Source organism: Myotis myotis, unplaced genomic scaffold (genome assembly GCF_014108235.1).
Source record: "Myotis myotis isolate mMyoMyo1 unplaced genomic scaffold, mMyoMyo1.p scaffold_m19_p_3, whole genome shotgun sequence".
NCBI classification, from domain to species: Eukaryota; Metazoa; Chordata; class Mammalia; order Chiroptera; family Vespertilionidae; genus Myotis; species Myotis myotis.
Genome location: NW_023416335.1, coordinates 61,311,792 through 61,339,157, shown reverse-complemented (window position 1 = coordinate 61,339,157; position 27,366 = coordinate 61,311,792). Strand labels below are relative to the sequence as shown.

The following is a 27,366-nucleotide window of genomic DNA, read 5'->3' as shown; positions in this document are numbered from 1 at the left end:
CACAGATGCACAAATATATCTTATATATTTTAAGACATTTGTTTTATTATTTCCAAGCAATTTATAATCTTCAATTCCCTTCGGTTGCCATGTACTAGCTGTGTAACTATGGGCAAGTTAATTAACTGCTGTCATTCTCACTGCCCTTATCTTCTTTAAAAACAGGTAGAACCTACCTCTTATGAGTATTATAGGGAGTTAAAGATATAACATTTGAAGATACTTAACTCTAGCTAATAAAAATCACTAATATTAGTAGCTATAATTCTTATTATCGTTGGTGATTTTTTTTTTTTAATATATTTTATTGATTTTTTACAGAGAGGAAGGGAGAGAGATAGAGAGTTAGAAACATCGATGAGAGAGAAGCATCGATCAGCTGCCTCCTGCACATCTCCCACTGGGTATATGACCGCAACCTAGGTACATGCCCTTGACCGGAATCGAACCTGGGACCTTTCAGTCCGCAGGCCGACGCTCTATCCACTGAGCCAAACCGGTTTCGGCCGTTGGTGATGTTTTTAACTGCAAATGTATATACTATTATTTTTGTTCTGTCTACTCAATTAAAAATCTTAGGTTCTTCAAAAATTATATATTTGGTGACCTTTCATAATTAATTGGACAGATAAACCTTAATAATAACTGAAATAGGCATAAAATCTCAACCTTACAAAATTATAGGTGCATGAACATCCACGAAGTTTAAATATTAAACTACTACAAAAACATAGGATACATTCAGGAATTAAAGACAGCTTATATTATACTTAAGAACTAATATCAAATGTACTTTTATTTCTACATAAAAATCTAAAATATGTAGATTTCTATTAATGTTTTAATTTCTTGGTCTTAACCAAATGTTCTTAAATTAAGAACCTCCTAAGAATGTTAATGTAATTCAATAATATACAAATTGTTATGAATCAGTTATACTTAAAATGAGTGCCTACTATGTGCCAAAAAGTACTTGATAGTTTTAGTTTTAATGAGAATAGATACAAGATAATACTCTATAATAACCCCAGGGAAGTAATATTAATCAACATAAATTAAATTCATTCCAGTTTTAAAATTAATTGATGAGCTCAAAAAATAGCCAGACCATCTTCTATCAGCAAGCATCTCAATAGTTACAGTTAAAACTGTTAACAGCAGGTCATAGATATTTCAAAACTTCAGATACATAAAGGAAAATGCAACAAAGGAAATCCACCTGGATTTCCCCTCCTCTGGTGAATTTCAGACATGAGATGCTTTTGTAGACAAATGCCAAAGAGAAAATCAATCAGATCCAATTTCAACAACCTACTAAATTTCACAATATAACAAGGGAGAAACAATGTGTGTTTCATAACTTACAAAAATGTCAAGACATTGTCATAAATCAACAGACAATGGCAGAACAATAGTATTCTGAAAGAGGGAACATTATATTATATTGATGAGTTCAAAAAATATTTGGCAGACAACAAATTTTATGTTAAGATGCTTGAATGCCTATCCTAAATTTATTTTCAAAACAGGAGACTACAGAAAATAATTATTTTGGGGATTTTGAGATACTTGGTAGGGAATATTTATAAATTATGTATTTAGTTTAAGAAGACCCTTAGAGACTTTACCATAATAAAATGTTCTAGCCAACTTAAAAGGAAATCAAAGATTTAATACCTGATTTAAACTTCTATAAAATCTTCTGCTTTCATAGAGAATTGCATAGTAGTTACTATAGATATTTAATGACATTCTCCCCAAAATAAAATATTTCCTTTGCATATGCTATGGCTATATTTTGTCCTGTCTTGCTTTTCAAATATTTGACCATGTTAACCTGTTATGCATAATATTTTTTAAAGGTACTACAAATAAAATTTTAATAAATATTATATTTATAAAAGTACATAATTTTACAGAAATTCACAAATACTTCTTTTAGTTGTCATGATTTCAGTGTTATTTCTTTAGAAAGAAGACAAAAAAGTGATAGCAAGAACCAAAATAGATTTTCTTTATGTTTTTGTATGCTGCTCTGGTAAAAGGAGTTTGAAAGCATAATTGAGCAAGACCATTAAAGATGTAGTTTCTTAGCAACTTTGAAGTATATAATTGTACACCTTAAACTTACATAATGTTATATGTAGATTATATATATCTCAATTTTTAAAAGTAATTGGGAATTCTAAACAGATAACTTTTGAAAAGGGCCTTACCATTTCTGACGTGTTTTCAAATAACTATGATCACAGTCCTATCCTCACACCCTTCTTTTTAAATAAATAGAAAAGTTATCTGTATTATCCCCATTTTACATTTGAGAATATGGAGGTTCCAATTGACTAATTCAACATCCCTCAGCTAGTAAGTAATATAGTCAAAACTAGAAATCAAATTTTCTGATTGTTCTCATGACTCCAAATCATCTAAATATTAGCAAATCTCAAATCTACAGCCACCATAGAATGAAATACTTCTCATGGATAGTCATGCCAGTTTCTTTTTGAAATAACCTAATGATATTTTTGTGAGAAACAATTCCCAAAAATTACACTTGTGGATAAAGATTTCAAAATTGAGTTTTTGTATATGTATTGAGAATGAAATTTTCTTGCTAACCTAAGAATAGTGATTCAGAGAAGACAAAAATATATCGGTTGACTCAACACGGTCACAACTGCTTTACTCATCACAGCCATGCCTCTGAGATCTGAAAACATTCATTTCAACATCTGACAGCATATTAACAATCTCAATATTGTGGGCTCCTGTTCAGTTTGCTATGGGCAAGAGACCATGCCTTTCAACAAGCTGGTGGATCGATTGCTCTTCCGTAGAATCTTGGTTTAAGACTCTTCAAGGCACTGATTTATGCACAATTGATCTGATCAACCATGCAGTCAATGTGATTTATTAGCTAAGATGGCCAAAACCCTTTCTCTCTCTCTCTTTTTTTTCACGCAGTAGTAATTCACCTCATTAGAGGAGGAATCATTATAGGAAGCTACTGAGAAATAAGAAGATGAACCTTCTGACCTGACTCCTTATTTCCCCCTGCCTATGGATGTACCAAACAGGAATAGCCAGACACTAAGACGAGAGGTGCTATGCACACATGTGGAAGCCAGTGCACTCACACTGTGGCTAGAGATGGATGGGGTAGGTTAAAGGGGATTTTACTATTCCTTCACTCTGAAACATTTCCAGACAGTAAGATCGCTCATTTAGTTTCTAGCACATATTTTTTTCTTTATTTAACCACAGTAAGACGAATGACTTGTATTACTTTGTAATTATGGTGTTTAAACATACGAACAACAATACGAACAACTCTTGTGTATAACAAGAGTTGGCAACCTACAGTGTATAAATGGATGCATGTGCTCACACTCACACACACTTACACTCCCAATGTTACAAAAGATCCAATTGTGAACACCCTAAACATACTCACTTATGGGCAAACACTTGTACTTTCTATACTATCGGGGGAAATATCTATAGCATTTATATAGTATAAGCACTCCTTTCCTATTTTTAAGGTCTATCTTTCAGCCAGGTTCTTTATCCTAAGTTTCTACTGTCAACTCCTTAAAATGCATTAATAGCTAAGGGAAGAAATGTAGCAGACTAAGGTCTGGTCAATCCATGCAATAGTTCTACTTTAGAATATTCACTCAAGACCTCCTCTTCTTTCCATTTAATCTGCTCCTGAAAGCTCAAAGCCAGGAGCTTTGATGGCTAACTCTAATGGTCTCAGCCATACATTTCCCCTTGACTTAATAGAAATTCCACACTTCTCAGTAACTTCAGGGAATGCTGCCTGCTAATTGCTACCCCCACTCCCTTCCTTATCCTTCGGCCACTTCCCTACCTGCACCCCACCCACACTATGAAGGCAATAAATGAGTATGCAATATTCTACAACTAACGATTTGACAAGCGCACATTAAAATGATTATGCATACAAAAATGTTGAGGGGTAGTGCATTATTTCACCCTACATGTGCTATATAAATTATGAAGAGCTTTGATTAAAAGCCCAGATTAATTAAGCCCGGTTATGTAATTTCTGTTCAGAAGTATACTGCGAGCTATACCTTTGATTTACTCTGAAAAATGATTCCTTTACAATATGCTGAATGAATACACAATTTTTAAGCTGAGCATTATTTCAGTAAGACAAGCCTTAAAATATAACAAAGAACAAGATAATCTGCAAAATATATGAATGTTTTTATAACTCTCCCAGGAGGCACAGCACCACCTGTCCTTATTACTAAATCAGCAGTGTCAAACCGCCAACAAGTTTAACGACTGAACTGGTTCAAAAGAAATACAATGTGTGTTTACTTGTATATTTACAAGTGAATGTATTGCTGTGATGTGTGTGTTTGTATATTTGTAATAACATATTTAAAACAAGGAACCTTTACTGAAAAGATCTTAGCTGAAAATTTTGCACTGTAAGAACCATATCAACAAGGAAAAATAAAATCTGGGATCTAGAGTTCTTATGAGCTTTTTGCTGTTAACTAAACTTTGTATTTAATCTTCCCTATTAATGCAAGTAGCTTCTTCTGATTTATATTTTTGCTTCAAAACTTTGGCTGAATTAGTATTTTGATAATTACCTGTTAAGAAAGTTAAAACTCCGTGTTTATAGTACATTTTAAAATTTAAGTTATAACTTATATTACATTTGGTACAATATACTAATAGGATTAATAAAATTAAGTTTATTTATATGTAAATCTAATTTTCCAAATAAAACTTTGCCTATATTATTAATAGCTTAAAAGAATCTTTCCCTTTAGTTAATTGTATTTTCTTTGCACCAGTTTTATAAATAGAATGAGACACTCCAGGGAAAATATTGAGCTGGTAGTTAGTGGTTTTTGGGTTGTTGAAATCATTCACTTTTTGGACTTGTGAACCACAAAGCCCCCACAGCTCAGCAAATCCCAGCGTGGCACATGCCCTGTCATGTCTTATTGCTTTAACATAGTCCTCACATTCTAGCCTCCCAATGCCGCTAAACGGCTCAGTGTTGAAGAGTATAGCAACAACTTACATCATAATATGTGGAATACAATCCTGCCAGTAAGCACATGCTGTTACTCTTTAAAGAATACACATTTATCTTCACTTGGGACCACTGGGGATGCATATTTTAGTTTGAGACCCAAAACGTTCTTAGAATGTTGTCTCATGTAATTTTGTCCTAAAAAGAATATATAGTCTAGCAAAACTCCCAGTGGGCTTTTGCATTGGTTTAAACAGTGAGTGTACAAGGTGTAGTTAAACTACACATCTACATGGCCAGAGTGCCAATGAGCATGTTTCACCAGACATTCCTGGAAGCTGTCTGGCCAATAGGAGTGCTTTGAAATGGTTCCCTAATCACTGTTGAAACCACTGATAGTACTGTCTGTCCACACTATGACAGACAAAAGCTGAATCGTATTAAACATAGCAATCCATCATCCTGCAGATGGAAAGCAGGAGCCAGGGAGTTCAGAGGCAGTGACTACCCGCTGCTTAACAAAGGCTGGAGTCCTGACAGTTCAGTCCCTTCCTAGCTCCTCATCACCACCCCTCCATCTAAGATGAATGAGTGTAATCAGTGAGGGAGAAAGCCTGCTGAGGACCTAAAACTCAAACATTGTTACATTTAAAGTGCTGCTTTTTTTTTTCCTCATCAAAATTGTTGCTTAAACAGTTTTCTCCAAATATAAGGAGGTGGGGGAAGTAAATGAATGAATGAATAAATGAATGCACTGCAGATTCAAGAAGCAGATTCTTTTTAAAACACTGCATTGCTGTGGCATTAAGCTTGGAGAGCTAGCTTTGAAATAAAGCTATAATACTAACTCTGAGGAAGCTTTTTCTTTTAAGTCAATTACTGGTAAGTTTACATTGTTTGAAGCAACTTAATAGTGATGTTCTTTTGAATGCCCAGGGGATTATTATTTCTAAATAAGCACCAAATAGAAATGAAATGCTATTTGCTAAAGTTCAATTCATTTTGCATACTTGTTTCTAATAAGGACATATGAGTCACAAAATAGCCAAAGGGAGGGAAAACCCCTCAACTGCTAACAGCACATTAACAAAGTCTAGAAAGGAAAGACACTTTTCTTTGGGTTGCAGCCTTGTCATTTCCAATTTTCTGCTCTTTGGACATGCTTGTATTCAAATTCTGGAACATCCATTCAGCATATCAATCCTAATTAGACAATCTGGGTCTGGAAAGGATGAGAGCTGGGTCATTTGCATAATTTAATCATAAATACTCAGTGATACATATTTCCAAATGCATTTGTACAATTATCTTTTCATCCTTGGGGCAATGGTATTAATATGATTAGGCAATATTTCTGGAAGAAAACAGACAAGTATGCACTCTTTTTAACTGCAGCTTAGGGCGATATGAAAAATTAATTAATTTCTGAGGAAAATCAATTTCTCTACGTGACCACATTAGACACTGCTAAACCAAGACTCAGAAACCTCTCTCAATCACTACATTTTATCAGGCCCTTCTAAATTCTGATTAGTATGTGAACTATTCAGTAGAAAAACTAGCAGTGTATCCAAAAGCATCTTAAATTTTGAAGAGATCTTTCTGTCTACTTTTCATTTCGGATATGCCACCCTGCTTTACTTTAATGCATTGTTATTTAACCAGTCAATGAGAAGCCTGTGCCTTTGGTGTGAACTCATCTTGAGTGATCTTTTATTAATGTACATTAACCAATTTCAAGGACAATAGGATAAGGTTACTTTTAAAATGCTTTCTCAAGAAATGCATTTATATTCATCTAAAATAATCTTAGTTCACACTAGACTGTTTATGAAAAAATTAGATAAGCCAACTTGCCCCAAAGAGTACCACTGTTATAAGAAAAACATTGTAACATACTTAGTAGAGATATAAGAACCCAGGTGGCTAATCTGATTTTTTTAAATGAGATTTGGCTTTGTATGTTGGTTAGTACAAAAGATAGTAGTCATATTTGTGAGTTTCAATGCACTATTCTATTCTTTTCAATCAAATGAAAAAGTAGAAATTACTGCATGCAAATATTCAATATTCATTTAATTTGCATAAAGGTGCTTGAACAATTTTTTTACTCTAACAAGCTCATTTTTCATGCGTTTTGTCTTTCATCCTAATCTAGCATCTGTCATTCCTTTTTGAAGTTATTATCGGCCCAATTCCCTCTTGGACATGGTTGCTGGGTGACCGGTATCTTAGCACCCACTTTGACAGGAACAGATGTGAATCTGATCAAGAGATTTCCCAAGAGTACCTGAAATCACAAACAACTTTTGTGAAAAACAAACAGCATCCCTGTCATGGGCCCTTATTTAACCCACACCCCAAAAGAAAGAGTAAAGCTATTTTCTCCATTTTCCTTTTATTTCCTGAACCTGAAATAAAATACTTTAAGAAAAATAAATTATATTTTCACACTGTTGAATTTGGGAGATTAGTTTAATATCAACAGCTCAAAAATCTAGTTTGTTTTCTTTTGGCTCAATATTTACAGGTAAATCTCATAATAAAGTGTATCTATTTCATGCACAATTTCACTAGACTTGCTACAAAAAAAAAGAGGATTATTATGAGGATAATTTAGATGATAAAGATATTTAAGAAGATTAAATTTAGTTTAGTGTCTGAAGGCTTCCTTTGTTAAATATGATGTAGAATTCTGTGCAATGCTAAGGGTTATTCTACTTATAAATTTATCTAAAATATAAAAGTTTTATTTCTTCTTTCATGCATTCTGCAGCAAGATGTTTTAAGGTGATTTTTTCAGTTCATGTGGTATACCATCAATCATTATTAGAAATAGAGCTGCAAAGTGTCACCAGAAGACAAAAGAGGTCATAGACACTTCATGTTATCACCATCACAAAAGTCAAAATAGGTTGCCTTTCCTGCACTAGTCTTTTTAAGAACAGCATTATGTGGTTGAGTCATGTGACCTAACTCTTTTCCTTCCTCCATCACAGTCAGAGAAAATGAAGAGCAATAGCCATTCAGATCACCATGAAACTAATTGAGGCAAACTTGCAAATTAAGTGAAATACTTACACAAATATTGGTGTTTTATAAATATGGCATCAAAGTGATTGTAGGACACATCCAAATAATTTATTTAATGTTGAACTTCATTCAACTAATAAGTGTCAAAGCAAGGTAGAAAATGTCAATGCTTTTTTTCTACTCCAAATAATTGATTTATTATAACCATCTTATTAGGAATTTTAATGTTTGTTATTTCTAGGGAAATAACCAATTATCCAAATGGTTTCATCCATGTTAAGTGAAAAATGAAGCGAAAAGTCTTTGAAATTCTTTTTAATTTTAAATTGGGAAAAGAACTTGCTAACCTCGATTCCAAAATTCAAGTATGGAATTATTTAACCATCATAATTTTTTTAAATGTATTTTTATTTTTTTCAGAGAGGAAGGGAGAGAGAGAGAGATAGAAACATCATTGATTGGTTGCCTCCTGTACGCCCCCTACTGGGGATGAAGCCCACAAACTGGGCATGTGCCCTGACCGGGAATTGAACCATGACTTCCTGGCACATAGGTCAATGCTCAACCATTGAGCCACACCGGCCAGGCTAACCATCTAAATTTTAACAGCATATATTTGAGTGGGGGTGTATATGCATGAGTGTTGCTTTATCCTTTGTGAAGTGTTTTTGTATATGTAAGATTGAAAGCAAGTCATTGTATACGGAAAACTAGGTTCTGTAATTTAATGGTGGTCTTTTAATACCTTCAGTTGTAAACAAAAAGATATTATAACTCTGCCCATTTATATTTATTCACTCATGTATAAATATGATATGGCATTTTGACATTCCAGAAATTAACCACACTATTACATACATAAATTCCTCTTTATTGTGAAGATATGATTAATTTGTTTTCCAACTTAGGCCAGTCCACATAACTAAAGTGAATCCAACTAAAATAAAAATGGCTTTTGTGTATCCAATTTATCAATGACCACCTTCATTTGTTACTATTAGCGGCAAAAAGGGAACATTCTAAAACCCTTTCAGGTGGTCTACCTAAAATAAAGTGAGAAATATAACCATTTAAAATGTTGAAAGAAAAGAAAAATTAAATATGTTCACATAAAAATCTTTATTCTGAAATGTTATCACAGGAACAATACCTCAAAAAAAAAGTTTCTTTCCACATTTGGGCTGATTTTTCAGGGGAGAGAACTTAATTTTTAAAAGTACAAATTCAATATTTTCATGTGCAATTACACAAATGTATGTTTAAACTTCTTTCCTCTAGGATGCAGATTTAAAAGGTGAGTTATTTTGTTTTTAAAAAGTGACATCTTAATGACATCTGAAAACCTGAAGAGCTACAAAATTTTTATGGCACTTTGGTTTAACCGTAAAATGTCATTCATGAATAATATATTTTTTTAATTTCTTAAGAATATCTACTTGCAAAATTTGGTAGCCAAACAGGTGTTAACAGAAAGAAAAATCAAATTTGACCCAGAAGTTTCCAATATTAACGTTTGAATTGGGATCAGTTCATTCCTTTCCCAAGGGGTAACTTGTATAAATGTAATTCTATGGTTTCATAAAAGCAGGTCAAGTTTCTATCCCTGGGGGTCTTTTGGCAATTTGAAGCATGGAAGCACTCTTCCCGGCTACAAGTTCAAATCTGCATGGACTGTCAATGGTGTGAAGAAAAAAATCAGTGAACAGCAGACATATATTCGTCTTTGATTATAATGTGCACTTGTCAGAGGGTTCTTAGAGAGTCAGAATAAAGGTGCCAGAGCTCACAAGCCATAATATGGTTTGAAACCATTGTTAGTCACTTGTATTTTTTTCCTTTTAAAATATGTGCATAGAAGATGATGCAAAAAGTAATGTGAAATATGCTTGTTTTTACTAGATATATAAATGCAAAGATGAACTTCCTACCAAATATATTTCACATTAAGTATATATAGTATTTTCTATTCTATATGCTTTAAATGAGCTTTGAAACTTTTCAGTAATTACTGTTTCATAAGCTTCTTTCTACTTTGAAAAAAAAATGCACACATGCCTGTACTTTTACCAATGATGTAATGACTTGACAAATGCCATGAAATGATTGAGAAAGTAATTGATTTCAATTTAACTGGACCTCTACCAGGTGTTTTTAAAGACAATTACAGTCCACTACAAGAAGTGGTAATACACATCTCCTTATGTAGACCTGCAGATTAACCCATTGACCTCATTCCTAGCTCATCTCATTGATGGCAAAGCTTTTAGAAGAGCAATCATTTTTTTTTAGGTTATGAAATTGTTTTCCTATCATTTATCCACTGATTTTAAAAGATATGCTTGCTCTAAAGTGCAAGCAGCAATGAAATAAACCACTAACAGAAATGGAGCAATGACATCTAGCACATTAAATGTCATTCAATAATGTACAGCTTCTAGTACCTGATAGTTTAATATCTATTTCACACAAATAAAATAATTTTCAGATATAAGTATTTTTCATAGAGAATTAAAAGTATATTTTAGTTATTGTAAAAATAAAGGTCTAGGAAAATGTTGAAATGTTTACGTCACTGTCCTATTAACCTTAGAACATTGTATATTATAATTACATTTAATGATATGTAAGTATAAATTACTTCTTTTACCATAAAATTTATTTTAAATATATTTTACATTGTCAATCAGTCAAATAGAACCTGATTTCTGTTTTATTGTATATTTCAATGAATTACAGAAAGCAAATTTAAAGTCAATTTTATTGGTAAGTTATTTTCCCACAGCTAGCCCTAAGTCCTACAAACCTACGTGAGTGTGAGAATATGTGTGTGTGTCTGTGTGCGTGTGAGTGTGTGTGTATACATATGCATATATACGTACATAGAGGCTTTTCTAACAAAGATATAATTATTGAAGCATACATACATAGAGTGCAAATGGACTAAAATCAATATAACCAAAAATAGGCACCAAAAAATATCTAAAATACTGATATTTTACACTTGGTGCACACACAAGAACACCCATCCTAGTATAAAATATGTGACAATTAAAAGTGCTGCAAGTTATTAAGTTAAACTCCAGAGGCACTATTAAACTAAAAACTGACTAAAGAAATAAGTACCTTTCCAAGAATTAAGCTAAAAAAAACTATATTTTAAATATAAATAGGAATTATTACTATTGAATATATCAATATATTTCAGCAGAGCTGTGATAGGTTCGAATATTTGCTACACTTTCAGAGATTTGCTTGGTTCATAACTAAACAAAATGTCTCTGAGATGTAAGGCTATGAATAGGCAGCAATTCACTGTTGCTATTAATAAAATTCCATAATATACTCAGTTTAAGATTTTAACAACTTAATTCACCTGTTTGATACGTGAATATAATAAACCATTTGTTAATTAACATATTCTAGGGCTTTTTTAATTACCTTTATTTAAGAAATAACTAGTATTTCTTAAACTGAATAAGCAGGTATTTACTATAAGTGCTACTAAATGTTTCCGTAAAATAATTCCTTTCCAGCTAGTACTCTTTCTTTTCCCTTGAAGAAAAGTCCTATTTTCCTGTTGTGACTGATAGGATAGTCTGATTATTTAGAAACATTTGATACCATACAAATTTAAAGATGTGACACTGTCACTTTTCAATATTTTGTTTACCTCTTCATTTATTTTAAGGAAAGGAAAACATTCCTCAATCCTTCAATGTTATTAATCCAAAGTATTTGATCTATTTTGTTGCCTACTTCAATATTGCTTTCTGAAAATCATGCTTCAAAAACATATCCAATTTTGTGTCAAATATATACACTACCTTCAAAACCCATTGCAAGATTATTATATGTCTGCTTAGAGTTAAATTAAATTTATATTCTTCAAATCACAGTAATTAATTTTGACTTCCCCCATTACATACTCAATGCATCCCAGATATTGTGCTAATCTTATTTAATACTATGTTTTCTATGCTTCAGTTAAGCTCTTTTTGTTCTTTAATTATTACTCTCTAAAACTTTTTTTTAAAACAATGGGCTATTCAGTGTGTTGCTGTGCTGCATTGTTTTGGACACTTCAATAAACCTATAAGAACAAAATATAAGAGCATTTAAATAATGACATAGTGAGTTTTCCAGTTTAGTAAGTTATCTTTGACAACTTTCACTCAAGTCACGTACATTAAAATGTGCAAAAGAATCCCAGCTTGATCGCCTGGATCAAATCCAACCTAATTTGACTCAGAAAAGCAACAGTGCCACACCTTTAACAAATTCAATCCTTGGCCATTTCAATATCCAACTTAGAAAAATCTACGTAAGAATTTTTTAATGGATGAATTAGAATCCTGTTATCATATAATCCAAATCAGAATACACAAGAAATATAAAATGCACTTGGTTTAAGTTTCCTGAATATGGATTAAGTGGTGATACGGGTCATTTTCTGTATGTGATTATATTATATGTTATATGACATTTATCTGCTATTTTATTCCACTAATTTTAGTTCTATCATTAACTTGGGGAAAAAATGAGCTTTCATTGATTGCCTAATTGACTAATTTATAACAAATAGAAAAGTCCGTTCATAGTCATTTGCACATTTAAATATAAAGTGAATCATGAATAAGAAATAGTAGACACAGTCTTAAAAGTCTCAAAACCTCTCAAAGTAAACAGGTGCATCAACATGAAGTGACCCATAATTAATCTAATAATAACTGATTATTAGGCCAAATATAAACATTCTACCTTTAGTGTTCTTGTTTTACAAAGAAATGATTTGGTAAACTAACTGCACTATTCTAATGAAAGTGGTTTTTCTACTGTGACATATACTAAAAAACAAATAGCAGCAATTAAAAGTTATTTTAAACGACAGCTATGTAGCAAAAACCTACTTTTGACTGGAATTTGAGCACAAGGTAGGCTCACAGAGCCTCTGATATTCCTGAGATGTATATATGCAAATCAGAACCTTTGATATTACACTTATCTGAACTCTAGAGGTGGGCTTTTAATGCAAGGTTTTCTTTATTAAAAATAAATTATTGACCATTACAAATATAATGGAAAAGAGGCTCTTAATGAACGGAAAGCCTGAAAATGTAAATATACTTGTATTGTCAGCTAAAATTTTTATGTTGCAGCATTTAGACAAGGACGTATATGTATGTATTAATGTGTGTGTGTGTGTGTGTGTGTGTGTGTGTGTGTGTGTGTGTATATATATATATATATATATATATATATATATATATCCAATCACAATGCAGTAACTCAGTAGTTAAGAGAATGGCACATCTGGCACTTGCTAAGGTCATTCTATTCTTGTAACAGTTCACACATAAAATAATATATTTTATCTTAATTACATACTTAAATACCTAAAACTTAATATCAATTTTTTACATTTCCTGTCATTCAAAGGCACATAACTTGATATATCTTGTTTGTGTGTGAACAATCTAAAAATGAAATCTTTGAGAGATAAAATTTAGGCAACATTTAACTTTTTTGGAGAACCAACTAACAAACGCCTTAAAATCAAAATGTTTAGTGAAATCTGTTAGACTTACCTGTACCTATTTAGAAGGCACACTTCAAATGTATTTCTTCAAGCAAAGATTGAAAGTGACAGTTTACAACCTGTGAGAGTTTCATTTCTTACATTTCTTACTATATTTTGTTATACCTGTGTTCTATGTTTCTAATACAATGCAACTTAAATTATTATTTCATTTGATTAACAAAGGCAACTCTGAAACAACTTTGTAGAATAATTTGAAAAGATAAAATAATACTACTTGATAGTTAAAACGCAAATTCTTACTAAAATAACAACCACTTAGTTCCACACTAAGCTAATTTACAAATGCTACTTACATTTCGAAAGCAAAACATCAAATGAAAAACAATAAAGCAGATTATGTTTTCCTATGCGGGTGAATCACACATGGTAAATCAGCAAAGAGAAGAGTGATTTATGCTCAAATCCAGCCAAGACTTGAATCAATATTGGATGTCACATCTCAGGAGGTTGGGGGAGGTAGTGAGGCAAAAAGAGTGGCTAATATTGGCCTCAATAGTTTATATGCAACTTCTGTGAAGTGTAGTACATTAAACAAAAAATAACAGCAGATTTGGACTTAAAAAATGAAGAGTTAAAATTGTGTATTAAATGCAAATACAAAAAAGTATGTAGTGGAATTCTTTAAAAAAGCTTGTCATATAGTTTATTCTACAAAAATATTTGAAGCTTCACAAAATAAATTATCATAGGTGCAAATTACAGTGTGTCTCAGAGTATTAGCTAATAATCTGTGGAGTTCAAAAGTAAACCATCTTCTATGTTCACTTTTCATAATAATAACTATAATATTACTGGAGATTAACTCCAAGAAAAACAATAGTTTTGAAAGACATTATCCAAATAACTCAAGAATTTGTATTTTGTAATATAATTTGACTGAACAATGTAAATCCTAAGTTATAATATTCTTAGATTTATATACTAGTTATTAAATTATAATTTCCTAACATTTTTTATGTATACAGAAATAAGTGGTGGAACCAAACAAACTTTTATGTTTAGGCCTTCGTCTTCTAATTATGCTATATTCTTTTTGAAATGTTATAAAAAGAAACATTAGGCTTTATAGGAGCCATTAATCAACTGTAATACAAAAACTTCAAAAGCACAGTCTCTCTTCATTTGAAGTAATTTTTAAATTTATCTGTGCCAAGTAATATAATTATCTGTTAGAAGTAAATCTGTATTTGTGTTGAAACTTTCTATGTGAATGCATAAGTTTGTAAGTGCATGGCATTGAAAAGTATGCAACGGGGTAAGTGTTAAATATAGACTGGTTCCATGTGCCATCTTTATTAAAACTACTGATTAAAAAGATAGAGCCAAGAATTAGAAAACATTTTATACTTCTTATATTAAAACTGCATATATGTATTACTACTTAACTAAAAAAGACTTTCAAAGTCTTTGGATTTGCAGTCTATGAATGGTATTAACTTTTAAGACAAAAGAATACTGTTTGTGAACATATGTTATATGCATATAGAATATCTGATAAAACTAACTGGGATCTATTCAAGTTTAAAACTCTACAAATCTAGGGCTACATAGTACCAAAACCGCAACCTGCTTTGAAAGATCCTGAGACAAAATCATCTTCTGGCGATACTAAAAAAATAAAATAAAATAACTATTTTAGATAACATAAAGAAGATTCACTTCTGAAAACCTGAAGTCACAGAAAAATTGCATCCTAACCCAAAACTATAAATAGGAGACTGACTTCTACAGAGACATGACCATGTACATAATTTCTTTTTTTGCTGTTGTTTAATGCTTACCAGTTAATTAAGTGACCTCTGTTGCAACAGTCAAGTTCATGCAACTAGTGTTTAGTTTAAAAATAATAATTGAAGGAAGCTGATCAAGGTCAGACTTGGTCCTCTGACAACTTTTAAATATATTTCCTTCTATTTTCTTTCATGTTGTGAGACCCTTACTACTGGCTTTACTATCAAGCAGGTGATAGTCTCTGTTTCATCTCCTGTGGTAATGACAGAAGTCTCCAACATTTATTCTAGTTTTCATAGACATCGTACTGATGCAATAGCCCCAAGCAAATTAAACCCATCCTAAGGTTTGTTACTAACTTACTGAGCCACTTTGAATAAGTTTTTGAACCTTTCTTTTCTTTAACATAATTTTGGTTCCTCAGATTCCCTGGCATCTGAATGCTCTCAAGACACATAATTAGATAATGTTCTATAAAAAGCTGAAAGTGCTAAAATTTAATGTTTTTTATACACTATGCATATACTGTTTTATAGAGTTTGATTTTTTGTACAATTTCTCTTATCCTCTGCATAAATTATTCCTTTAGTTTCTTAAGTAGCCAGAGAAAGAAACCAGAATGAAAGAAATCAATATATTTAAGTGAATGAAAAAAGATCTTAATAACAAAGGCATTAACAAACTGGACTTGAATGAAAAAAAAAGTAATTTTAGTTTTTAAAATTCAAGATGCCAAATATTTTATGTATTACTTCTAAAGTTAAGAAATAAGACAATAGCACTTGTAATTATCGTGTAAAATAATAATGCATTGCACTATAAACAGTATATTTTGGTGAAAGAGAGTTCAATGATAAGTTTTCTTTTTCCTTAGTCATTGGTAGGGTTAGCAAAACCTAGGTAGATATCTGCAATTACACATCTTCGAAGGTTAACGGGTTTCAGCAACTACTGTAGTTGATAAAAGATCAAAATGCAGTAGTAAGTCCACAAACTTACCAGGTATCATTTAAAAATAACCTGAAAGAGAGTTTTAGAATAACATATTGAATTGAAAGACCAGGTGATTGAAATATATTAGAGTATTAATAATATATTTTTGAAGGGGTAAACGGTTCTACTGGAGTTAACTTATCTTGGCTGTAAAAGTCCAGGGAGGAATTTTTAACCTCAGAAAAAAAATCCCACTAAGAAATGTTGCCAATAACTTTAAGAATATTCCCCATTCATGTGGAGAGGACTTCAATTTCAAAGTCTAAGCAAAAATTTCAGAAACACACACACAACGACAAGGGAATAACTGTAAGAGGTGTAACACTACCTGCTTTACATTGATTGTAACACTGCAGTCATTGAAGGAAGTTTTCTCTAGCAATTTTTTTGTGTTATGTGAAATGGCCATTAATTATCTAGTACAGTGCATGCTGTAAGAAAGACACAAAGAGGGATTCCAGAGCACAGTGATTCGATTACTAAAGAGAAAAACAGTAGGCGCTTCACAATTTACTGGATAGAATAGACAATTTTATAACAATCATATCTTAACTGGCTTCAAATTTCAGCTAGCATTCTGTATAACAACTCCGGAACAATTTTCTGCCCTGATTCTAATAGTTGTAACAAAAGATTTTTGGCAAATGTGTTATCTTCTGTACGTCCAAGGACTCCAATTATCTCCGTAAATGACGTTTAGTGATCAAGATTCCCCCTCAATCTTTACTGCCACCTGTCCATACTCTTGGACACGCGCACGTCAGTAACCACGCGCGCGCGCTCTGAGCATTCGCCCCAAAATAGTTGAAATAAAGGTTCAAAAACACAGACACACATCCATTCCCCCTCCACACACACACACACACACACACACACACACACACACACACACACACACGCAAATAATGGTAAATAAACTCGAAAAGTTTCTGGCTAGGTTAGGATGGGACGTTTGTTGAATCGGAGTTGATCTTTTTTGTCTTATAGCCTTGGGGGCACTAGCCAGGAGTCTTTTTTTTTCTACCAAGAAAGAGTTCGCTTTTCCACCTCGGCTTCCTGCTGGTCGCGCCCTACCCCTCTCTCCTTCCCACCTCAGTTTCCCTAGTCCTACAAGGGGCACACACCCTAAAAGGGTAAAGCTCCGTTCCTTCTCCCGGTCTTTAAACTTATTGGGAGGACATGGAAGTCTCCGCGCAGATTCTGCGCGGAGTTCTCACGCTCCCGCTTCTGGTCTCCAACTTTTCCTGCTCGCTTTCTCCTGACAATTGAACTTTCCGCAGCGAACCGTGGGGACAAAGAGAGCTGTGAAAGCGGGTGAAATGGCCATTTCTACCCCAAAACTGACAAGTTACCCCACTCCCGCCCCCTCTGGGTAGATCCTCCCCCAGTGAGCGTTCATTAGCATAAAACTGGTCTGGCCGGGCTCCCGGTCCTCTGGCCTCCAGGATTGGCGCGCTTTGCTGGGATGGGGAAGCCACCACTCAGGCTCCAGTACAGGGATCCAAAGAGCATCCCAGCGCAAAGCCTGCACCTGCTCATCCGTGAGCTACTAACCTTAAATTTCAGAGAGAGAAGAGAAAACAGAGAAGAAGACAGAGAAGAGAAGAGAAGAGAAGAGAAGAGAAGAGAAGAGAAGAGAAGAGAAGAGAAAAGAAGAGAAAAGAAAAGAAAAAAAAAAAAAAAAAAATAAAAAAGAAAAGAAAAGAAAAGAAAAGAAAAGAAAAGAAAAGAAAAGAAAAGAAAAGAAAAGAAAAGAAAAGGCAGTTTGTTGAGAAAGAGAGAGCGAGCGAGGGAGAGAGTGAGAGCTGTGGTCTTCCGTGCCCAGGTCTCCAGTTCAGCTTCCCAGAGTCACAAGCCCCGGATCACCTCCCCTTACAGAAGAAAACCTGCCGGCCCTCATGCATCTGCCCCGGGGCAAACGTATTATCTGCTTTGCACACGCACACGCTCACACGCGGACACTCGCACACATGCGCGCACACACAGACCCCTCCCCTCGGCAGGCTTCCCTTCAGGGTTTGGGGCTGAACTCGCAGCGGGTCCCCCGGGATTGCCCGGGGCCCATGGCCTCTGCGGCCCTTCCCCTCCCGACCTCCAAGTGGCCCACTCCCGAGACGACCTTTCCGGCCCTCACCCAAAGCGTGTCCTCCTGCTTTCCGAACCCTGCCTGGCAGGGTCACGACCTCCCCCGCCCCCCGGACACCACTCGGCGCCGCAGACAAGCCCCGCGGGGGTCCCTGGGCTCCCGGTGGAGCCCGGGTCCGAGGGAGCGCGCACAAGGGCAGCGCGCTGAACGGGGACCACGGACGCTGGGGCGGCCCGGGGAGGGACTGTGACTCCTGGAAAGGCACCGTCCTCCTCCCTCCCCTCCCCTCCGCCCCCAGGCTTGGGGTTCCCGCGTACCCCAGCAGCCAAGTCCCTGTGGGCAGGCGAACAAGGGGCGGACCGGGCGGGAAGAACGAGATCTGGGCTGGGCGAGGTGGCAACTTCTCTGAGGGTCGGGAGCGGCCGGTCAGCCCCGAGGACAGGGCACGGAGGGCCGCACTCCCCGGGGCGCGCGGCTCGAGGGCGCGCGGGGCGAGCGGCATCTGGAAAGGAGCTGGGGCAGGGTAAGGAGGAGGGTGGGAAGGGACCCCGGGTGGCGGAGGCTCCCCCGCCCCCCTTTACCTGGCGTTGGTGCAGTCATTGTAGAGGGTCTCGAAGTCCTTCCTGGAGATGAGTTTGCAGCGGTTCACTCCGGGCTGGATGGCTCCCAGTCCCCTCAGGATGCGGACCTGCTCCACATTGCACACCACCGGCGTGATCTCCAGCCGCTTCAGCTTGGTGTAGACCGTGTGCAAGCCCCCCACCAAGTGCTTCAGGAACAGGTCGAACGCCTGGGGCAGGCAGATCAGCTCGCAGCCCTCCACCGTGAACGAAGCCACTTTTGCCCCCCTCAGATCCACCATTTTGCACTCATTATTCTGGGGGGTGTTTTCCACTGGGGACGGGGTCGAGTACACGGGTTTCCCAGGGAGGGGGCCGCAGCTGCTGCTGCTACTGCTGCTGCTGCTGCTGCTGCTGCTGCTGCTACTGCTGCTACTGCTGCTGCTGCTGCCGCCGCCGCCGCCGCCGCCGGTGCTCGCGGTGATGGGGGTGCTGGAGGCGCCGCCGCCGCCAGCGCTGATGCCGCCGCCGCTCGCGGTCGCCAGGCTGGGGTTGCAGTTGCCGCCGCCGCCGCCGCCGCCGCCGCCTCCGCCGCCTCCGTTGCCAGCGCTGCCGCCGCCGCCTCCGCTGCCGCCGCCGCCGGTGGAGGGGACTGTGGCCGCCGCCGCCGCCGCCGCCGCCGCCGCCGCCGCCGCCGCCGAAGCGATGGACTCCGGCCGGAACAGAGTTGGCCCGGAGGACGCCGGGGGCCCGATGGACGGAGCCGGAGACGAGGTTGCCGAGGAGGTGGAGGTGGTGGTGCCGGAGGAGGACGCAGACGTGGAGATCGGGGGCTGAGGGGGGACCAGCTGGGTTGGAGGGATCAAAGCCGCCGGCACTGCCATGGTCACATAGAAGGGGAACCGGGAGGCGGAGAAGCGAGGGGGAAAGTTGCCACACACCCCAGGGAGGGCGAGGGGGAGAAGGGAGAGAAGGAACTAGGGCAGCGACAACAACTCCGGGAGAGAACGAGGAGCAAAGGGAGAGAAGGAGGTGAGGGGAAGAAAGAGCGAGCGCAGGAGGGGTGAGCGCGAGAGGCGCTCTGGAGAGAAACGCACAAAAGTGTCCCGCAAGTCGAAATGCGAGTCCTCTCCGGGGGCTGGGAGCGGGGGTTGGTTTGAGGGGGGGCGGGGGCGGGCGGGGAGGGTCGGCTGTTGTTGTGTGGGTCCCGCTCTAGCACAAAGTTAAAGATGAAGGTGAAAAGGAGGAGGTTTGAGGACTTGGGTTCTCCCTGGCAAGTACATTGATCAAAGATTGAGAGGGGAATGACAGAGAGAAAATGAGCTGAAAAGTGCAGGCTGCCGGCTGGACGAGTTGTTGTTGTCACACGGTGCAGAGGGGAGGAGCTCCGGAAACTTGAAATACCCTTTGAAGCCGCAAAAACCTCACTCACTAGTATTAACCCAAATTATCCAACCAGGAACTCGGAGCAGAGACTCCGCGAGCGCGAGAAGGGGGGGCGGGAGGGGGGACGAGTGAGCGAGGGAAGGAGGAGGGAAGGGGCGGGTGTGTGTGTGTGTGGGGGGGCGGTATGGGGAAAGGGGGGTAAGGAAAGAAACTAGGGAGGCACAGAGAGGAAAAGCCAGAGATACTGAAGTGGCGATAGGAAAAGGAGAGATCATCTACTTCTCTTCCACTACCGTTAGATTGTACGTCTCCTATTCCATTTCGTCCGCGATGACTCGTATTGTTTTTTTTTCCAAAACCTACGAAGCCACCGCCTGCCAACTTAAAGAGGAGCCGGAGCGCTTCAATCTGTCCTTCAAGGATTTAGGATACATCTCTACTATTTGTTTGTTTTTTTCTTTTTAATGAGATGTAAAAGAAAGCACACGCCCTCGCTTTATGATTATTAAGAAGTTATTTTGAGAAAAATTCACATGTAAGCAAAGCGTATATTGTATCTATTAAATTATTTACTTGGATAAAGATAGTGAAAATTCGAGGACAGTTTTCAAGTTGTGGGGGAAAAGTCAGTGGAATCGCTTGAGAATAATGGGGTGCTCTGTGTTCAATTCCTTATTTCCTAATAGATTGTGGAAGGAAAGAAATGCTTGCCCTGATGTGGATCGCTCAGAATAACTTCACTTTTGCCCCAAGAGGAGGTCAGCATGCTTCTTGTGCCTAGAGAATGTGGAGACTTCAGGCACCTTTTAAGATTTAGAAAGTAAAAAAGAAGAAAACGCCGATTTTTCTTACCTAAAACTCTATAATTAATTCACCTGCCTTGCACAGTTATCAACTGTCTTTACATCCTTTCAGACCCAAGGTCAGTTGCTAATGTTATGTGGATACTTATTATATTCCCCTTTGGGAAGGTCCTATTCAGTTTGTCAGTGCAAATGTGTTTTCTAAATAAGGAAAAGAACAGAAACAAAGCTTACTGCCTGACTTGTGAGACAGAGAGGGTAGCTATCTTAAAAACATTAGGCTGGCTCTTGTTCCTTGCTGTGCCCCCTCCTTTTCTTCCTTTTCTAACTTGTTGCATGAAGGTGTTTATTCAAGGGCTTCTGACCAGCATATGATTTGAGTGTAGGTCAGTCTTCTCTGTGTATATTTCTAGGAACCTTAAATAATTGGGCTCTAAACCTGTCTACACATGTTCACTAACTTCACAAGATAAAAACAATGCTATAGCTTTGGACAGATTTGAAACATAAACTATTAGCACCAGTTTCACAGTATTGAGAAATTTTATAATGAAGTTTCTGCCATTTTGGCATTGAAATGATCACATTTCTTTTATAATTTCAATTCTTTAAGCTTTTTGAAGTTTAGTGTCAAAAGGTGGGAATAGCTAGAGAAATATTACACTGTTAACTGATTTGTCTAAGTTTATGCTAAACTTTTTGGGGTGTAGCAATTATATCAGGAGGCTTTCCTGGGTCAGAAGAATTCAGAAAATTGATTGTTGCCAAAAAATAGATACAATTCTACAAATATAGCTAAAGTGTACACAGTTTTTTGGCCTAATCATCTTAATAAATTATTAGTCAATATATAGTTACTTGGCCAATGTATTTTAACATATTCAGAATCACTTATCTTAATTTTCTGTGTTTCACATCTGTTCTTATTTAAAAATAAAGATTTGATATACAGCACATACATCAAAACACCTCTTTAGGTGTCTACACATGTTTTAGAAAATATTACCTTTAAAATATGCCAAATTACTATGTTAATGGATGAAGGAGAGAAAGAAGATATTAAGCCCCCCAAAACTAATTTTATTTTGGAATCGCATGCACAACTGTAATAAACTTTGGCATAGTCTTAAAAACGCTAAACCACAGTTTCTTCATTTTAGATTCTAGATCTGCAAATGGAAAATAAATGGTAATTAAGTGCCCCGCATCTGCCCTTACCATTCTCATTTCTCACGTTTCCTTAAACCGTCACTCACCCAATAGCTGCCACATTCAGAAGCCACAGATGGGAAGTAATGATAGCTGACCGAACCATAATCCCACTCTGCTTGGAAGCAAACTCCACATTTTCTGCAGGGAAACCTGTGCCTCCCAGCACGTGCTCTATTCAGAAGCAGGGCTTTGGGCATTTGCCCCCACCTGAATGGGGGCTTCCTCCTTTCTCCCCCCTACCTCTGCTCTCTAAACTGTTTCTAGGAACTATCACTCACTCCTCAGATCAAACAATAGGATCAGAAAAAGCCTATAATGCAAATTAAAATATATAGGAAAGAAAAGCCTTGACATTTTTTCAGATTTTTTTTTTTCTTTTAGAAATGTTATCAATGATTAAGGCAAACAGTATTTAACAGATAAGTCAGCTTCACGGAAATTTCAAACTCTCCCTCTTTCCATTGCATTTTTAGTTTTCAAAGCTTCTGTCTTGTTTATTTATTGTTTTACGTCTTTGGTTGTTTCAGGTCCTCTCCCTCCTTCTCATCTCTTCCAACCTGCACTCAATTTGCATAAGCAAAACTCAAAGTACTGTAACTGATATTAGAAAATTCTCCCTGTGTTTTGTGAAGACGTATTGTGCTGAAATCAATAAGACTGTTTAAAATTCAAAGACCTGCAAATCGTTCTGTTTGTCCTTTGATAGGGCCTCTGCTGATTAAAATGCTACCAAGAAAGCTTAATTGCTGCACTAATTAAGAAGTCTTTAATTTCTTTCCTAGGATATCCTTTGAAGCTGAGCTTGTACCAGTTCAGGGAAGGTATTTTCTTCCCTCCCTCTGCCCCCTTCTGGCCCCTCCTCTCCTCTTTCTCCTTCCTCCTCCCCTGCCCCCCACAAGATCCCTATGAATGGGAACTAATAGAGTGGTCTCAGGTCTCACCATCTATTAACAAAAATCGGCCCGGGATGCAGAGTTCAGTGCAGTACGAAATGCAGTTTTGAGAAAAGCTGTAAGGTTGCAGGAGACAGTAAGAAAATACAGAGTAGCTGTTGCCGCTAAAGTCCCCGTGAATACCTGGGATGACAAGAGGCACTTGAGTCGGAAGATGAGGGCATCCTATTTGGTTAAAAGGGGCAGAGACAAGGAAATGCTTCTATTGAAACAGGGAAACATAAACATATACTTTCAAAACCTGTGGTTTTAAAAAAAGAAGAATAAATATGTAGAAAGGTGGACTTGTAGTTGGGATTTGGTAAGTATCATTTTATTTTATGAGTATAAAATCATGAATTCCATGGGGATTTATTTTTGACCTTTTTATAACTCAAGGGGGCATGGCATTGTATTACATCCATTTCATCCTTACATATTGACCTATTTTATTCAATGATTTCTCAAGTAGGGAAACTGACTAAATGATTTCACAAAGCTTTCTCTGTAATCAATAGTCATTTTTTAGGTTTATTCATGCTGCATTATAATTCTGGTAAATGACTGCAAAGCAGAAGATTGTCAGAAAGATACAAATATTGACAAAGCCAAGATAATTCATGTCTTTAAACCTTCAGAATTTCAATATAGCAACTGATATAGTTATTTGAAAGAAAAAGATTGAAAAATGCATATTTCCTAGAATCTAAACCTAAAATGATTAACTGGCAATACATATTTGAATGTGTTTCTTGCATATCTCAAAATTTCCTGAAAGCTTTGAGTATCCTCTTTTTTTATAGCATCACTAAACGATACAAAAACAATTTGAGCATATGCAGATAGGGCAACAAGAAAAGGGTCATTACAATTTTATCCTTTTAATTTTTTGCCAAGTTCAATTAGAAGCATGCACAGAAAAATACAGATGTATACTTCAGATATCTACTGAATCCCTTTTAGTGACAGGACAAGGAGATAACATGCTTAATAGATTCAAAGGCAGACTTACCATTCTGAGCACGACGTCACTCTAATTATGTTTACTCTAATTGAAAGCAAGGTTTTTTGGAATCTGAAATTACTTTCAGAATTTTTTTTAAATAATGCAAGTGGATCAAATGTTGATCACAAGCATTTCCATCTTTCAAAATGTATTGGAAAATTAAATGAAAAGTGGAGTTTCGTACGAACAATGCCCCAGGGCAAAAAACAACTAACACTAGATTTTCCAGTCCAGCCATAACACAAATCAATTTGAGCACACTTCTATGGCCAGACTGCCAGATTGTTATGACTGCTAATTCACTCAATCAAAGAGTGCATTAGCACACCCGGCACAAATAGCTTTAACAATCGAGTGCACTTCTGAACAATTCTAAGATATATCACAACGGAGAAAGAAGTAAAGAGGAAGGTTATTTTAACATCTGCATATTTACTGATGGACCTGTGTCCTTAATAGAAGAAGAAGAAGAAGAAGAAGAAGAAGAAGAAGAAGAAGAAGAAGAAGAAGAAGAAGAAGAAGAAGAAGAAGAAGAAGAAGAAGAAGAAGGAGAAGAAGAAAAAGATTGAGATAAACTTCAGGCAGAGGTTTATTAAAGAGCTATCTAAGTTTGGCAAATTTAGAAAGATATCAGGGTACCAGTAGTTCACTGACTTTGTTAAACGTTTCTCAGGAGAGAGTCCAAAATTGATGTTTGCACTTCAGTAGTAAATCATTGAAGACGGAGAAATTATGCCAAGTAACTCTCTCAAGCCTTTTTAACTCAGACACACGGCCTCACCAATCAGCTCAGCCCAGGCTGCCTTAAGTAAAGACTTCTCTACTTTTGCACTTTTCCATTCTGCCTCTCCACTTAGGGTTCCAACTTCTGTCTCTCAGTGACTCTCACTTCCACAGTCTCCCTCTTTTTTCCAATTGCCTGCCTCTTTTCCAGAACAAGGAGTATGACTTTTATCTCACTGCTACATTCTCTAATCAGGCGCAGAGAGCTTGGTGATAAATTACCCAAAGGACAGAAGGTGGGGAGCTCAAGGGGAACATACTCTAACCTGCAGTACTCAAACTTTATGTTACAGAACCCCATTCTTAACAAAGAAGTGGTGAAAATGGTTACAAATAACATGGACTTGTTTTGCAGTTTGAGAATGCATGGACTATCTATATGTATACTGAATGCCTATAGCAATGATCTAAAGCAGTGGTTCTCAACCTTCTGGCCCTTTAAATACAGTTCCTCATGTTGTGACCCAACCATAAATTTTTTTTCGTTGTTACTTCATAACTGTAATGTTGCTACTGTTATGAATCGTAATGTAAATATCTGATATGCAGGATGGTCTTAGGTGACCCCTGTGAAAGGGTCATTCGACCGCCAAAGGGGTCGCGACCCACAGGTTGAGAACCGCTTATCTAAAGCAAAATGGCTTGTTTTTGGCACCACTGTTGCTCCCTCCCTAACCTTCTTTTCTCACCCACTTTTCTCCTGGTTCAGAATGAAGGTGACATGTGGCTGGTTATGAAGCACATTTTAAGAAATCTCTCTACCCAGAGGGTAGAGAAAAAAGAGTTACAAAGAAAAAAGAATCATCATGGAATTGTTTTTCTGTCTCCAAACTGCATTATTTCCATGAGAAGAGGTGAACTCCTTATGATAATTCAGTTATACTTGCCCATCAGTACTTACTTCCTGTGTAAGTGTCCTAATTCCATCTGTGGGTTGGTATTGTGTTGCACAGCCAAATATTCGATAACAAAACAAACACAGTGAGATCATTTTAGACTTGGATTGTAGAAGGAAGCAGCAACTAGAATAATATAAATTGAGATTAATTCCCTCCATCTCTTAAATCAGGCCATTGTGAGAGGAATGACATACTGGGTTGAAGTAAGGTTAAAAAGTCAGCCAGATATTTAAATCCCTAGTTTTTAATAAATATTCTATCTTTAATTGCATCTTGGCATTCGTAGCATTTCCTAATTCTCTTACTCCTCTCTCTTTTAATAACATAAAACTCATTTTATTCTAAAGAAGGTCAGTATTAAGACATGGACTACCTAACAGATACACAGTTGGGGATGGGGGTGGGAAGAAGTCTTGTGTAGTGTGAATGCATGTTTAATATTAAAACAAAGTATTGTATAATTTGTAATGTTAGAAGAAATGTACTAAACCTGACTATAAAAGTTTCTATTGATTCACTGTCTGCTTTTTGTTGTTGTTGTTTTAACTTATCTTGGCCCTTTCTCTTTGCTTTATTAAATAAAAGAAGAGGTCATTGTGTAATAAATAGCCTACAAAATTGTTCTATTTGAAGTCAGATAGTTCAGGATTGTTAAAAGAGAATACTGTTTATTTGTTTATTACCCTTCAGAACAAAAAGATTTTTTAAAAAGTTGAAAGAAGAACAATTGCCACCTTCCAGCCTGAGATCTTGTATGTCAAGTTTCAGCCCAGAGCAAATTTTTACAACAAGTTATAAACCCCCTGTAACAGAGGGTTTATTATAATGGAAGTGCTGACACAACCTTAACTATAGCGTTGTAAACGGCTATGCTATAATATCCATTAAGCAGAAAGAAAAATAAGCTGGCTGATCAATAATTTATACAAAGAGTACCAACTGCAGACATAATAACTGTAATGTTTGCAAAGCAATCTCTCTGCTCTCCAGGCTTAACAGTAAACGCAAACTAGCAACGCTGTTAATTTCCAACTCCTACAGATAAGAATACAAACAAATTACTTAAAATTATATTTTGCTCAACATTTAGCATGCCTCGATGGGATAAAATAAAATTTAATTATGATGCAACTTGTGCGGGATGCAAAGCTGTTTTGTTTTCCAGCACATTTTATTATGAAAGGACATTCATTTGGAACATCAATTATGGGGAAATAGTATGTTTCAAAGAGTTGACTTGGGTCAGGCAGGCTCTTCTAAGAGTTATTCAGACATGGAAACAGATTGACACTGTTTAACTTCAAAGAAAGTTACAGG

General features: G+C 36.8%; 1 protein-coding gene and 1 long non-coding RNA gene across 4 annotated transcripts in view; one reads left to right on the top strand and one right to left on the bottom strand.

Annotated features, from left to right (window-relative positions):
- Positions 1 to 20,183, bottom strand: part of DACH1 (dachshund family transcription factor 1) — a 445,250-nt gene extending 425,067 nt beyond the window's left edge. The window contains exon 1 of the mRNA XM_036299959.1: positions 19,050 to 20,183. Within this exon, the coding sequence (XP_036155852.1) occupies positions 19,050 to 19,912 (863 nt within the window). The 5' untranslated portion in view covers positions 19,913 to 20,183. The remainder of the gene's footprint in view (positions 1 to 19,049) is intronic.
- On the top strand, positions 19,697 to 26,694 carry LOC118651120. 3 transcript variants are annotated; one of them, XR_004966117.1, is made up of 3 exons: positions 19,697 to 19,802; positions 21,101 to 21,336; positions 25,860 to 26,693. It is a non-coding gene; the product is annotated as an uncharacterized LOC118651120 (long non-coding RNA). The 3 variants fall into 3 exon arrangements; XR_004966118.1 differs by having other exon boundaries at positions 19,722 to 19,820; positions 25,860 to 26,694; XR_004966119.1 differs by lacking the exon at positions 19,697 to 19,802 and adding an exon at positions 20,625 to 20,949 and having other exon boundaries at positions 25,860 to 26,694.
- The last annotated feature ends 672 nt before the right edge of the window (positions 26,695 to 27,366 follow it).